The sequence below is a fragment of the Apostichopus japonicus genome, chromosome 15, assembly GCF_037975245.1.
Source record: "Apostichopus japonicus isolate 1M-3 chromosome 15, ASM3797524v1, whole genome shotgun sequence".
NCBI lineage: Eukaryota > Metazoa > Echinodermata > Holothuroidea > Aspidochirotida > Stichopodidae > Apostichopus > Apostichopus japonicus.
Genome location: NC_092575.1, coordinates 9,336,106 through 9,350,665, shown reverse-complemented (window position 1 = coordinate 9,350,665; position 14,560 = coordinate 9,336,106). Strand labels below are relative to the sequence as shown.

Below are 14,560 nucleotides of genomic sequence, written 5' to 3'. Positions count from 1 at the left end.
ATCACAGATGAGAAGACTTGATGCTTTAGTGAGAGCCATCCATCTGGTTACACCAACTGAAATGTTTACATGCAAAACTGGCTTTCAATACTTTGTTGCAGCTGACAGGCATAAACAGTTTCAAGCTTATCCACAGTTTGCTGATCGAAGAGAAGATGTAGCCAGTGCCAGGACTTACTTTTACCATGATGAAGGCAAATGTGATGAAAATTTGGATGTATTGCTTAATTGCATTGATGTAGCAGGTAAATACATTCTGGATCACTAATAATATGCAGTGTTATATTTTAATATAAAACTTAATACAGAAACTGTTGTAAGGATTCACAAAGCATGTTGACTTTCTGGCTGTTGTTATGGCATGTGGTGCCTTGCTAAAATATCAATATATAAAATGGAAAGTATTATGTGACTAGAGACAGAAGTTTGGTTTTAAGTTTCTGCTGTATTGTATCAGCACCCCCAGTGAGGACTTAACAGTGTGGTCAGTTGTTGGCATTTACCCTATCTTAATTAAAATTAATGATGAAATTTGTTTCCACTTTGTAGACATACAGACTAGACAATCAGTGAAACAACTAGAATTATTCATCATTTAATGCGCAGGTTTTTATTGACTCTATTTAACCAGTAGCAATCAATCATAATTTGTCTAACTTGATCACCAACAATACAGTAGACAGGAACACTCACATTATTTGAACTGTCTGGGTCATTTGTAGACTGACTTATACAATTTTCAATAAAAAATGGTAAACATTTCCAACCAATTCTAAATAATATTAATTTCTAGCTTGAAAGTGTTAAACAACAACACATAACCTTAACAAAGTGTCTAATGACCTTCACAGTGATTTCAAGGATAGGATAACTTAATTCATAAAATTAGATTTAACTGAGTATCTGAGTTTGTTCTTTAACAGTCAGTAATGGTGAATGATATGAATTGAATTCACTCTGTGCACATTGCGGCTACACTTCACCCATCGATCTCTGAAGAGAAATTCAAGAAAATGATATGTTATTTGAAAGTTTAGCAGGTCTCTGTTTGAATTGTTTATTTTGTCAAATTTTAGTTTATAATATATTTTTTTCTTTTTTCCTTGAAGGATCAACCTCAACAGATGGATTTGCTGCTATAAAGCTAACTGCCCTCGGTCGACCTCAGCTCTTGGTAGGATTTCATTGCATATTTACAGGAAAGCAAAGTGCCTCAGAATACACTATTTAAGAAGAGTATTTTGATGTGAGGTTTTTTTATTGGTTTTTTGGATGATGTGATCATGGACCTGATTAAACTAAGTCTTTAAGTGTCCATGCTAGTAGCATGGTGTTTTAGAAGTTCTTGTCAACATCAATATTGAATATGCTTTAAACATGTTGACACAGTATGTTTGAGCTACATGGCCTTTGTGAAAGGCATCTGTATGGCAACTTTCTTTGCCATGTCTCTTCGTTTTAGCTTTAGCTAGTCGAAGCTCAAATGAAAGAGCTTCAGTGTCCTGATTGGCATAGATGTTACACCGAACTGAAAGGGCCAGAAAGAAGAAAAGTGAAACCTGAAAAATATGAAGCAACCAACTGATTTCATAATTCTGTGATAAGACAATGCAATTATGCTCAATAAATCTGTGCTAATTAGGGACTTCCATCTTTCTCTCACTACCTCAGGATTTACTTCACTCCTCACTTACCTGTCTCCCCACAGCCTTAGCACTCTCATTTTACCATTTCTAGAATGAACTGGTTACCTTTGATCACTGTGCGCCCTCTATGTCCCCTCCAGTCAATGCCTTTCTCATTCTACTACCGAAAGTGTCTACATGGTTTGTGTTTTGTGTGGATTTATGATCTACTTAATTCGATCAGTACGGTTTCCTAGGATCTTTGTTTGGTATATGCTGGAAGTAGTAATAAGTACTATTAATCTTCGTACCTGGCACAATAAGTAATGTTTTGGGGCTTCTGAGACTGTTTTGGGAAGCGTTTTCCGCCATGTTTCAAAATTTTATATTCTAGGTACAGGTAGCAGTTCCGCGAATTGCTAATGCTAGTTTTCACACCCATGCATTGCATGTTATTGTTCTTTGTTATTGCATTGTTTCCGTTATTTTCTCTTGCTCACTGGCATTCCGTATACTATTGGTTGTATTTTTAGGCTGGGTTGTTACAACTCTTGTAAGCCCAGGCTTTTAGCTTAAGCCAAATCAAGGACTCTTCTTGTATTGTTAGACTTGTTTGTTAGCTTACCTACATTCCTTCCCCTATTTCTCCCGTTGCAATTGTTAGATGTTATGTACAATTGTTATTTGCTTTAATTTGAGGTTCAAATATGTCTTCTGGTAGTCAAGTCAAGTGTATCAGTTGTTCACTACTCCATCCCGGTAGAATGTGGGATGACCACGAGTTATGTCCGAAATGCTGGCATGTTCCAGAAGGGATCCTTGTCTGGTGTGTATGCAGTTTTCGCCTAATCAGTGGCAAAAGTTCGTTACTGGGGCAGATAAGTAAGCTTGAAGGAAAGCTGGATCAGCTACCTAATCCGAATGGCCCCCCCCCACCTCCCTAGAGACAGGGAAGTTGAGAGAAGAAGAGGACGTATAGGTATAGTGAGATGAGAGTAGTGAGATGAGAGCAGAGGGAGAGAAGGAAAGAGGGAAAGAGAGAAAGAGTTTCTCCTGCGGTCCCAGGGAGGTCAGGTCCAAACATAACAAAAGGCAAGGGCAAGGCTGAGAAAGAAATCCAGTGCAACAGGTATGGAGGAAGAGAGAGATGGTCGGTGAGCATCCCAGACTCGGTCGCAGAAAGAAGCAGCCTCGGCAGGGACTCATGTAGATGGGGACTTGGTACCATCAAGAATGTGCAGCCTTGAGAGTTAAGTCTCCTTGTATAGTCAGTCAGGTCATACAGGAGGTCAGACAGTCCAAGAGGAGAGTAACACTAGTAGCTCCATTCTGGCCCTGCTGTCCATACATGATGGGCATCCCAGTGATACTTCCAGATATCCCTCATCCCCTATCACAGAGGAGAGGGACCCTTATGCACCGATATATCATTGACTCAAATTAGTTACCTAGAAGTTGTCAGTCTTCCATCACACAGAAGGGCTTTTCAGAGGCGGTTGCCTCCATGGCAGCGAACGCGAGGAGGGGATCCACAATGGCGACTAACTATTCCCGACTACGGAAATTTGGGGAGTAGTGCCATATCAGACAAATACTGCTAGCAAAGATTTCTGTGACAGAAGTATGTAATTTCCTACAAAAGCTTTTTGAGGAAGAAAAACAGGCAGCCACAATTAAGAAGTACAGATTGGCAATTGCAGCAATACATGAGGGATTTAGGGATAGTTCCAGTCTGGGTACCAATAGGTACATAGCACAGTGATCAGGGGAATGGCCAATGGGAGACTAAGAGTCAGGCAGTTAGTGCCATTATGGGGTTTATTAGCAGTGCTACGAGCTCTAAAAAAGTCACCTTATTAATGTCCTCTGCTTCTTTGGCCACACTTAGAAAGAGATCTCTGCTCTTCATCACACTGGCTTCAGCAAGTAGCAGGTACTGTCTCCATGCATTATCCTTCAAAGACAACCACATTAGATGGGAAGCAGCCAAAAGGAGGAGCTGGCGCTTAGACTTTGACTTATATCTCCCTATGAATTCTGGTTGATATGAAAGAAAGAACGGTCATTATCGACTACGCCTCGAACAACCAGTTATATTATACTGATGAGGTCAATGTTTTGAACCGAAAGTAATTTTTTAAACTATTTAGTGAATCGTGTTTTGAACCTAGTGTCATATTTTGAACCTTATGGTTAAAAAATTTTACAGGAGTTTGGAGCTCCTTACAGTCTTAGCGTTTAACTAAGTCTAGGAGGTAGTGAGAAGGAAAGGCATTGACTGGAGGGGACGGCTATAGAGGGCGCACAGTGATCAAAGGTAATCAGTTCATTACAGACATGGTAGAATGAGAGTGCTATAGTTGTGGGGAGACAGGTAAGTAAGGAGCGAAGTAAATATCCAAACCAGCCAGTATGTTTGAAAAAACTCATGATTCATTTTAAAGTCATTAATATTGGTAAAGAATAGTCTGTAATTAGCATCAATACTGGACAACTTTAATAACTTTTGATTATACTGATTGATTGTGCTGGGTGGGGTTCCATGTGTATGTATGTGACACCAAAACTTGTAAACATGATAACTGAAGCAGCACATCTTGGTAAAAGTTCAGTCTTGGTGTGTTGATGCCCCATGGTGAGTACAGGAACCCTTTTGAAATTGGTGAAGGTCAAATGTCATTTGAGGTCCACAGTGGTCAAAGTCTGAAAACCTGGTAATCATGCTAACTCAGAAAGTGCATCTTGGTTGCATTTTATGCATGATATGTAAATTCCTCATAGTGAGTACAAGAATGCTGTCACAATTAGTGGAGGTCATAGATTATATGAGGACAACAGAGGTTGAAGTCTGAAAGTATTGTAAACACGTCTTGCATTGAGTGTATTGGAACTTCCTAAGATATCAAATTAACATTTTATTTGACATTTATAGCTCAACCTTTCTGAAGTCCTCACTCAGACAAGAAATATTTTCATCAAAATGGTTGGATGGAAACAATCTTCAGATCTGATAGAACAAAGGTTGTCTAGAGATGAGTTTCAGAGGCAACTTTATGAAATGGGTATAACATCTAGAGATGAGACTGGAGAGTGGTTTACATGGATGGATAACAACCAATCAGGCTCAATAGATCTCCTTGATTGGGACAGACTCATGCAACCAAACCTCAAGCTCTCTAAGCTCTTCAAGGTCCCAAGGTTGGAGGTGAGAAATGTGTATGTTTGAGCCATTACATTGTATTCATAGGACCTAAAGGGAAAGTTTAACCCATTACTAGATTGAGTTCTTTGGTACTTTCCTTAATAGACAGTACAGTTGCCATATGGAAAGATCTAATAGAGAATCAGGTATTTTAGATGAAGTTGGATAGGAAGTAATTAAAATGTGCATTATGGTGTTGAGATGGAATTAATGTGCTGTATTTGTAAGTTTTGTATAATAGCTGTTTGAAAACGCATCACAAAACGAGACGTTGCTGTGCAGAGTTTTGTAAGCTGTTGTGAAAACAAAATGTAAATTGCCTTGTCACTTAGTGCTCATTTCCGGTAAGTAGTGTTGTTTAATAGTAGATAAGTGAATCATACTGTAGGAAAAGCAAACATTATACAGGCAATTGAGCTCAAAGATATTTCATTTGTCTTAAACCCCTATCACCTTATAGATCAATCTTACACATAGATGGGATATTCTTACTCTGCATTTTCCATGTTTTAAAATAATCGTTGACCCCTTTACAACTTTGATTCTTCATAGGTTCATATGTTGTTTCTTGTATTTTACAGAAAGGCAAGTTACACCCAATATTGTTGACCTTGACAGAAGAGGAGGAAGTTCAGATGAAGAGGATGCTCAGGAGAATTGATTCCCTAGCAAAGGTTTGTTTAATTGCATTGGGCAGGCGAGTAGTATGTGCAATAAAGTCCTTTTGTTTGTATGAATGCATGTGTTTCTTAATGTGATACGACAGCTTGTAAAACACTGCATCTCCAGTGAACCTTAAAATCTATCTCTCTAAACGTAATGCAATTTCCCATTGTTTGTGGTAAGCCAAATGGTTGCAGAAGTCAACAAAAGTCATATTCTAATACAGGGCTCATTTTGAAGAAAATTTGAAGGTTGTCCATCTGACAACCTTGCCTTCATATTTGGTTGTCCGAAGGATTTTTTGGTTGTCCAATGAAAGCACCAAAAAATACTACTGGAGTTGCTTGACCTGGTACATGCCCAGGGACTATTATTTCAGTTTTATTCCTCGTATTTTCCAACACTTGGGTTTTTAAATGGTGTGCATTGTGCAAGAGCCATACGTAAGTAACATTGCAATGTATTGATTCAGCCTTGTAGGTGAGTATCGTAATTTTAGGCAAAGCAGGCCTAGTCTATCCGCCTGAGGCTTAAGTCTTACTCTTAATGACTAGCCTTATTGAGATTGACTTTGCGAAAATCTTGAACAGAACTGTAGTGTAGAGTTACAGACACTTTATGTGGTGTATGATACTGTTCATGATTAATTATGTTGGGTTGCGGAAATTCTCTAGTAGTGAAAAATGATTTCGGTAATGGTTTCCAATCATTCCCAAAGACAGAGGGTAAAGCCCAGGGTATACAGTGCGTACATTGCAGCCACATAAACGAGCATGCAGTATGCCCACATGCAAAGTATAGTACTGCATACACCTTGTAGTCCAGCTAGCTTTTAACGTGTGCGTTCAGCCGTGAGGTAGAAAGCAAGCGTGGTTGCGGCCAGCAGATTCTGTAGTACAAATTATAAGACACTTTATGTATCCATTGGTGCATATGTACAGTATGCAAATTCTGCCTTTACAAATAACAAAATGTGGTAACTGCAAGTTAGCAATGCGAAGGGGTGTGCATACAACCAAAGTGTAGGATTTTCCCCTCATTACGGAATGTACTAAAGTGTGATTTATTTCTTACGTTGTTTCCAATATGAATGGAGAACGATACCAACAAGCTACTATCAGTTATTTGGGGCAGATTTAGATTTTAAAGAATAGGGATTTTCTGTGTTTAGTTTTAAGTGTTGAACCTTTACGGCAAATAAGCTAGTCGCCCATTGGACAACCTAAGCAGGGTTTTAGGTTGTCCAACGACGTGATTTTTGGTCGTCTCTGAAGATCGGACAAACGTTAAAATTTTAGCCCTGTTCTATATCTCAAGGATCCATAACTTTCCAAATTGTTATATGTGTGTTATGGAATCCTCTTTTCATTTGCAAAAAACTCATATGAAAGTCATCAGAGATCAAGACCCCAAAACCTTGTAATCCGTGTTGAGAAGTGCTGTTAGTCGACTCTTTCTTTTGTACTTTGATTAATCGCATAGCTCTTCTCGCGATTACTGTGATTACTCATACAGTTATGACATCATCACTGTCATTTTAACATTGTAGAAATCAAAGTGAATCTTTCTCATGGTGCACTGTCATTATTTGTTCTTTCCTGTCTTAGCATGTGGTTCTAATTCATGTTAAAACTTCTACCAAACAAAATCTGTGAATAACTTCCATCAACAACATTTCTTAAAATCCTTCATAGTAAATCAAAAACTTTCAAATGAATCTTCGAGGCTAGAACAACTACTAGCACTAATTAAAGCAAACGTGTTAAACAATGAATAGATGTAACACCTTGTAGCGGTGTGATGATTAGTATGCAAGAGTTTTCTGTAGAAGGATGTTCAACGTTATAGGTTAGGCTCTAACCTAGCACGATAGCAGGCACATATTTTGCACATTGAAATTAAACTATACCACAATTGACGCACTCGATCAGACATCCAATAAATGTGAACCAGGCTGGTAATAAAGTTATTGTAAACATGTTTGACGAATGACAAATACTTTGTCAATCATAAAAGGTTAATAGTTAAAACATTTCGATTACGCGCAATGATTAAACATTGCTAGGACTGAATGTTGCACTGCAGAACAATTGTATCACTGACAGGTAAAAGCATGAATCTATCAGCAGGTGCTTGGCAATTTTTAACACAGCACAGAGCTAGTGTAGCATTGTGAGAACCTGTACCTTTACAATATTTACTGACAAACTGCTTTAGAGTTGATTTTGATAGTTGTTTTTGAAAGACTTTGTAACACAATGACTCCGAACGTGAAGTGTAGATGAATTTTACATGTGGTGTGTAGATCCAGCTTAAATTAGTACAAAAGCCTAATCATTTTGTGAACGTCATAGGTCACCAGCGGGAAAGGTTGAAGAGTATTAAAACATAATAACTCTGAAAGTAGAGCTTGGCTGAAAATGAAAGTTCAGTATAGATCAAATTCTGAATACCATGTACAGTAAATGCAATAACTTACGGTGAAGCTTAGATCAACGTCATAATGTACAGTATTCTTAAAGAATGCAGGAACTTGTTTTCTTTGGTGGTAAAATGTCCTTTGAGCTCACCAGGGTCAATGTCTAAACATCTAGTAAAACAATTATCCAAATTGAACCTGGATTAAGTTTTTTATGTTGCATGTAGTTCCACCTGAGTAATTGCGAGAACCTTGTTTTTTAATTGGGTCAAAGGTCTGTTGAGTCAAAAGTTGTCAAATTTGGAAATTCCTAAAAACATTAACTTCAAAGCAAAGTTTTGATGAACTCTGTATCATTTTTGTACCTTACAAATGCAAGAAACTCAACATTATGTGGATGTCAAAGGTCATTTGAGGTAAAAGGAGTGACGGCCCAAAATGCCTTAAATACAAAATAACTTAACGAAGTAAAGCTTAAATGAAGTGCAAGAAACCTTTTCTTTTTCATTACGTGAAAAAAATAGATCAAATTCTGAAAGCTTTCAAACGCAATCACTTTTGGATAAATCCCATACTTTGCATATATATGCATGTTAATTCACTGCAAGAATCCATATTGCTTTATGTGGAGTTAAGAGATCATATGAATTCAATCCAAAAAAATCTGGAAACCTAGATAATAGTGCTCAAAATAGTGGGTGCATTCTTAGTTCAAAAGCCTTGGACCTTCCCCAACCATTGAGTAAATCTAAGTTTTGTGGTGATAGGACGTTTCATATTTATGCATCACATCTATGAAACCCCCTGCCGCGGACAATTCGTCTTTCGCCCACCTTTCATTGTTTTAAGTCCTAACATTAAAACTCATCTTTTTATCATGGTTTTTAATCATGTTTTTTATCTTGTTATCTCAATACATTACATGTATAGAGATATTGTAACAGTAAGTGGGACTCTCTCTTTTCTTAAAAAATTTTCAGCGTCTTCATATAAAGTTCTTTTTCTCTGGAATTTTCAGAGCAAGCATATATCATATAGGCCAACAAAAGTTACTATTTTTTATTCGAGAATTTTATCTCATTCTATGACTTTTTCACGGATAGATGTCCAAATCGGGCCAATTTGGACTGAAATACAGTCGAAACAACCCATTTTTGCACACGCTCCAAAACTTATGTTTTATGAAAGAGAATAGAATAGAATTGTCTTTCAACAGTGGTATCGTCTAAGATAGGGTCCTATATATTATATATTTTATTAACATTTTAAACTTTCATTTGTTGTTTACAGGTAGGTATTAATAAGAATTTTACCAGCTGTATATGACATTTTATGGCATTTATTTGCTTTATTTGATGTTTAAATGATTTTTCTTTCTTAAAACAACACTGAGCTGCCGCCCCTACTTTTAGTAAAAAGGTCCGTTTTTGATGATTAAGCCCCGCCCCCAAGTCTGTTTTGTAGCAGATTGGCTATGACTCATGGCAGCTACATGTTAGATATACGAAAATGGCTACCCTCGCGACCAATTTTCTCTACTGTAGATAGGTACGCCAGGTGTAGTCTATTGCATTCTAATTACATATACACATTTTGTACTGCTGAATTCTACATAGTGCATTTAATTTATATTAGGCCTTCGTTTTTGTAACATCCATTTAAGGATAGTACTGGTGTTCAGGTAGCTTTTCAGAGCAAGGGCCATGATAAGTTTGTTTGATTGCCCTTCATGTATTTTGTATAATTACGTATACACATTCTTGTATTTCTGAAGGCTACTTACTGTAGGCCTAGTGCATTTAAAAATATATATATATATAGGCCTATTAGGCTTTCAGTGATAGCCACATTAGCATTGTACTGGTGTTCAGACAGCTTTTCCTAGGAAGGACCAGGGTAAGTTTGTTTGATGGGTACGTATAAAAGAGGAGCCGGCCATAGCATCACAACTTTTATAAGACTATAAAAATTGTATAAGGTTATGTTTTATTTATAAGGATATAAGATGTATAAGGTTATAAGAAGTATGTTTAGCTTTCTTTTGAACCTGTAATGTTTGACATCAAATGTACAAAGAATTAAAATAAAATAACGAAATGGAGAGGAACTGAGGTGGCTATTATGGGAGGAAGAGGCCACCCATCACTTGCATATAAAAACTTGTAATCTTCTTTTACATTATTTTTTCCAAGTCATAAATCCATGAAATCTTCATGTCAGAAAAATTGAGATGGAAAAACGTGGGTTGTTTTGATATCTAGAAGTGGACACAGTTTTGATGGTAGTCACCACTACAGTCTACAGTAACATACAGTAGGTCAATAGGCCTAGCTCTCAAGGCAGGCATCAAGAATATGGTCGAGTTGTTCGCCTCTTCTAATTTGGCCGTTGTCATTGACGTCAAACTATATGACCAAAAAGTCCAACAGAGACTGCCCCAAGATGAAGGATACCACATAAAAAACAAGTTCTTAAATATTCTATGACATTACTAAACCTTGCAACGTCGTTCTTTCGACTAACAGGCAATGAGCGCTAAAGGCAAGACTAGCAGGATAAAGTGTAACCTGCAGAGACTATTCGTGGCAAAGTAGCAAAAATGCAAGTTATATATTTGTTGTACCATGATAGACCGTGGGCCGAAGTCCAAAATCGTTTAAGTTCGTTGCAACACAGAGAGGACTACCAACAAATGCCATTATAATTATGAAAATAATATGAAATCACCATTATCGATTGTTCCCAGTTGTCTAACGTGCACTTTTTTGCAGTTGTTATTAATAACTGTTACCATTTTAATCAAATTTGGAGAGAGTTTATAAGGCGAAAATACAGCGTATGATGTCACGAATAACCAATCACAATCGCGTCTACAGGCTTGCGCAATACTTTTTAACATCTGGCAACATTTGAACATGGCGACAACTAGTGATAAGGCGGCCTGCCGAACGAAAATGAAATTATAATGCATTATCCATGTTTCAAAGACAGCCTCAGAGAAAATGACTGCATTTACCAATGTCTCCAAAGCTTAAGTAATCAGATGTGCTAAGGAATGGAAGGCTTTAGGCGGAGAATTAGGGGATATTGCCAATACTATTTTGTCTGACAATGCAGAACTCAACTTGACGTTGGACACAACAACGTGCGGGTATCATCGGCAATGTTATATGAAGTTTACCGACGTTTCCAAAATCTCCAGGGCTATATCTAAACTTACACAATCAGTTGGTGAGTTGTATTTAAGTATTCTTGAAATATTACATTGAAAATGAATGCTCTAATCGACTGGAAACTGTGTCATTCGAGTTCGTACAGTTACAGTAACCACAGTCCTTCTCAACTAGCCTAGGCCTACGCGGTAAAAATGTACACAGCTCTAGCTAAGTTATAACGTTGACTAAACCAGTGTTATTCAATAGACCAGGCTATGCTGAAACAATAGGTTGGCAGGATGTACGTTCTGTGTACAATTTGTCACAGGAACGAAGAGGGTTGCTGGTTCAGGTAAAACTTGCAATGAGTTCAAAGTTTCTTTCCCCTTGGTATGGTCTTTCAAATATGCTGTATTTCTTGTTGAAGATGCCTTGTTTATATATTTTTTGAACTAATGCGAGTTTAACCAACTGAACAGTTACAACCCGTCTCTTAAATACAGGCCTTGAAGTAAATCATAATCACAAAGTAAATATATGATCATCATCCTAGGCTCAATTCAACAAAACTGTTGTTGAAATCTCTTTCTTTATTTTCTGTCTTGCAGAGGATTTACCAGCTAAAACTGATACTGCACAGATTTTGGAGACTTCACACACAATGATCAATCAGGTAAGATTTCCGTCTGTTGCCTTCAAATAGAGTGCAAATATGTACGTGTTGGAATATAGGCCTATACAAATACTAATATGATACTGTAATGATGCAAAACATAGCTCTTTTAACATACATAACTGCTTGTAGTCCCGTTCCGTGTGTGAACATATCATTGAAAAAAACGACAACATGGTTCGGTAAGTAAACAGACATGCATACTGTCTTGCTTATTAAATGTATTTCAATGGAAATTCAGGTCCATGTACTGTTTAAAAGTAAATAAGGGAGGGAGGAAGAGGGAGGAAATAATTGAATTGTAAAGTAAAAAATTAATGTAGAATAATCAATTTTGCAAAACTCATGGTATGCAGCATAAGTTAATAAGCATATTTTATTTGAGCTTTATCAGTCACTGTTTTTATTAATGTGGACATTTATTGCAATGTTGCATATCTCTTTTTAAACTATCTATCAGCTATGCAACATTGAAGTGATTGAAAGCAACTTTAAGTTACTTGAGGTGAAGTAAAGAAGCCCATTTGTGTATCACAAGTACATATTAAATAAATCTTCATCTGCTCTGTCAACAGAATCAATGGATCAAGGACCTGCCCCAAAGCTGCTGAGATCAGTCCACACACTAAACAGTGGCCACATTCTGTCTCCAGTAGTTATATTATTCAAGACCTTCAAATTAGCAATTCTGCATGAGAGACGACATGATGGAAAGTTGCCATGTCTAAATTCCTGCAAATTTTCATGAAAATGTACAATGTACTTCATAGGTCCTGTAACAGTTGATTCACAATTTCTATACGTAAAATCTATTCATTGTTATTTAAACGTTTTCGTATTCATAATTTGTGAGCTCGGCAGCAATCCCGTGCTGTCCTGCATGGCAAATATTCCCAGATGTGGAATTCTTCACATTACAGTACCGCACAATGGTTACTTTAAATTGTTTTGTGTACGAGGCCGAGATGTCTCTCACTCGGCATTTTTTGAGAGAGGGTGCACAGCCTTGTACAGATAGGCCGACCATGCATGTTGTTAAGACACAATTTATCTTTGCCACACCTATCAGAGTGCTTAACTGAGCCGACATTTGTAAAGAGTCCAAAGAGGTACGTTATTTTATGTTATGGTTTAGATGCAAATTTACCCCGGACCTAAAGGCTTCTTCCTGTCCAATTGTAATATGTATATCCATTAATTACAGAGATAGTAAATATTCTTTTTGTAAGAACTTAGCGACAGTTTTGATGGGACTATATCACTGAATGGACTAGCCTTACTACCATAGATGATATATTCACTTGTTATTGTATATGTATTCGATAGAATGTGCATATTGTAGTTGTTTGTATAATTATTATTTTTATTTGTAGTTTTCACGAAGGTAAACAAAGAAAACCAGATGAATAAGTAAAGAGCAACCTTCCGTGGAAGACTCGGTCCTAATTTTTGACGGCTACAGTTACAGGTCCTGTTCTATGAAAATGTATACATACTGTAGCTATTAGATATAGTAAATGTTTTCAATTGTTACTTCAGTTTAACAATATTTGTAAAAAGGAATTTATGCACCGGTGATGGTGTGTGCCTGTGATGTCTTGGATTGTACACATAATATTTTAAGTACATTTTCAAACTTGCATGTAGGCACACCAACTACATCTCTTTTGGTCAAAAGTGGTGTGAGCTTTGAAAATCTTGTTTTTCAAGGAATCTCCAACTCAGTTGACTCTCTGAATGGTTATATAAAAGTAATTATCATTGTACCACATAATGTCCTCACTCAGTGCATGTTGAATGTCTTGTTCAAAAAGTGTAACAATAACTAGAATACTGTCACTGTTCATATATGCCGTTGACCAAATATGCTAAATGCTTGTTTTTAGTTACACTTCTTATTCATAATGTTTTGGCCCTTTATAAAGTAACTTTACAAAAAGAAATGCTTCAAAAAAAAATTATGAAAAAATATCTTTTGCAATAATAATATAATACAGAACTGAAACTAACACACCTTTCTCGCCTTCTTTACATAACACTTTATGGTTTACATTGGAGCTTCACTCCCATATGCTTTCCTCATTTATAAACTAGATTTATACATATCCCCTCCTTACACCACCTCACCCTTCCCCATACCTTCCCAATCCCTTAACTTTGCCCCAATATTTTCAATTCAAGAGGGGCTTCAATCTCTGAAATTTTGGAGAGGGGTAGGATTTTAAGCACCATTTAATATATCCATGTCCAGCTACCAAACATAGGTATGGGAATTGCAGTGCATAGAATTGGGCTAGGCAGAATGATGTTTGGCACATGATCAAAATAAGACAGATTTTCCATGTAATTACAATGAAAAGCATCGCGAAGTAATTTTAATTATAATTTTTCGCATAGCAGTATGCAATGCTCCGATATACTGAAATGGACAGCGCCCTCTATTTCTGTTTTTAGTCCTTCGTGACCTTTTAGTAGACCCCCCTCCCCCCACTAAACAAATTATCTTTCCACATATGTTCAAAATAGCCGGCGGGACCTCAACATGAAGGTAGATTCTCCTTCTGATCAATTTTATGGTATTTGTGGTCTATTCTATTTTGTGCAGGATATGTATGGGGAAATTGCCGCCATTTTGGCCTAAAAAACATTAATGTGCAACATTGACACTTGGGAACAACTGATTTTGGAAAATAATACATATTGCTAATAAAATGTAATGGGTTTCATGTAGACCCCGTGACTTTGCAACGAAAATTAATTTTTAGATCACTTTTCCTACTTCGGCCCACGGCCTATGATAGATATTGATAATTGTAGAGACAG

The 14,560-nt window shown here is 37.0% G+C and overlaps 1 protein-coding gene and 1 long non-coding RNA gene across 2 annotated transcripts in view; both read left to right on the top strand.

Moving 5' to 3' along the window:
* Positions 1 to 14,560, top strand: part of LOC139981161 (proline dehydrogenase 1, mitochondrial-like) — a 56,965-nt gene that overhangs the window by 13,066 nt on the left and 29,339 nt on the right. Inside the window, exons 4-7 of the mRNA XM_071993353.1 lie at positions 102 to 245; positions 1,110 to 1,174; positions 4,558 to 4,830; positions 5,409 to 5,501. Coding sequence (XP_071849454.1) covers positions 102 to 245; positions 1,110 to 1,174; positions 4,558 to 4,830; positions 5,409 to 5,501 — 575 coding nt within the window. The remainder of the gene's footprint in view (positions 1 to 101; positions 246 to 1,109; positions 1,175 to 4,557; positions 4,831 to 5,408; positions 5,502 to 14,560) is intronic.
* Positions 9,032 to 13,746, top strand: LOC139981164 (uncharacterized). The gene is made up of 3 exons (XR_011797801.1): positions 9,032 to 11,140; positions 11,673 to 11,737; positions 12,313 to 13,746. It is a non-coding gene; the product is annotated as an uncharacterized lncRNA (long non-coding RNA).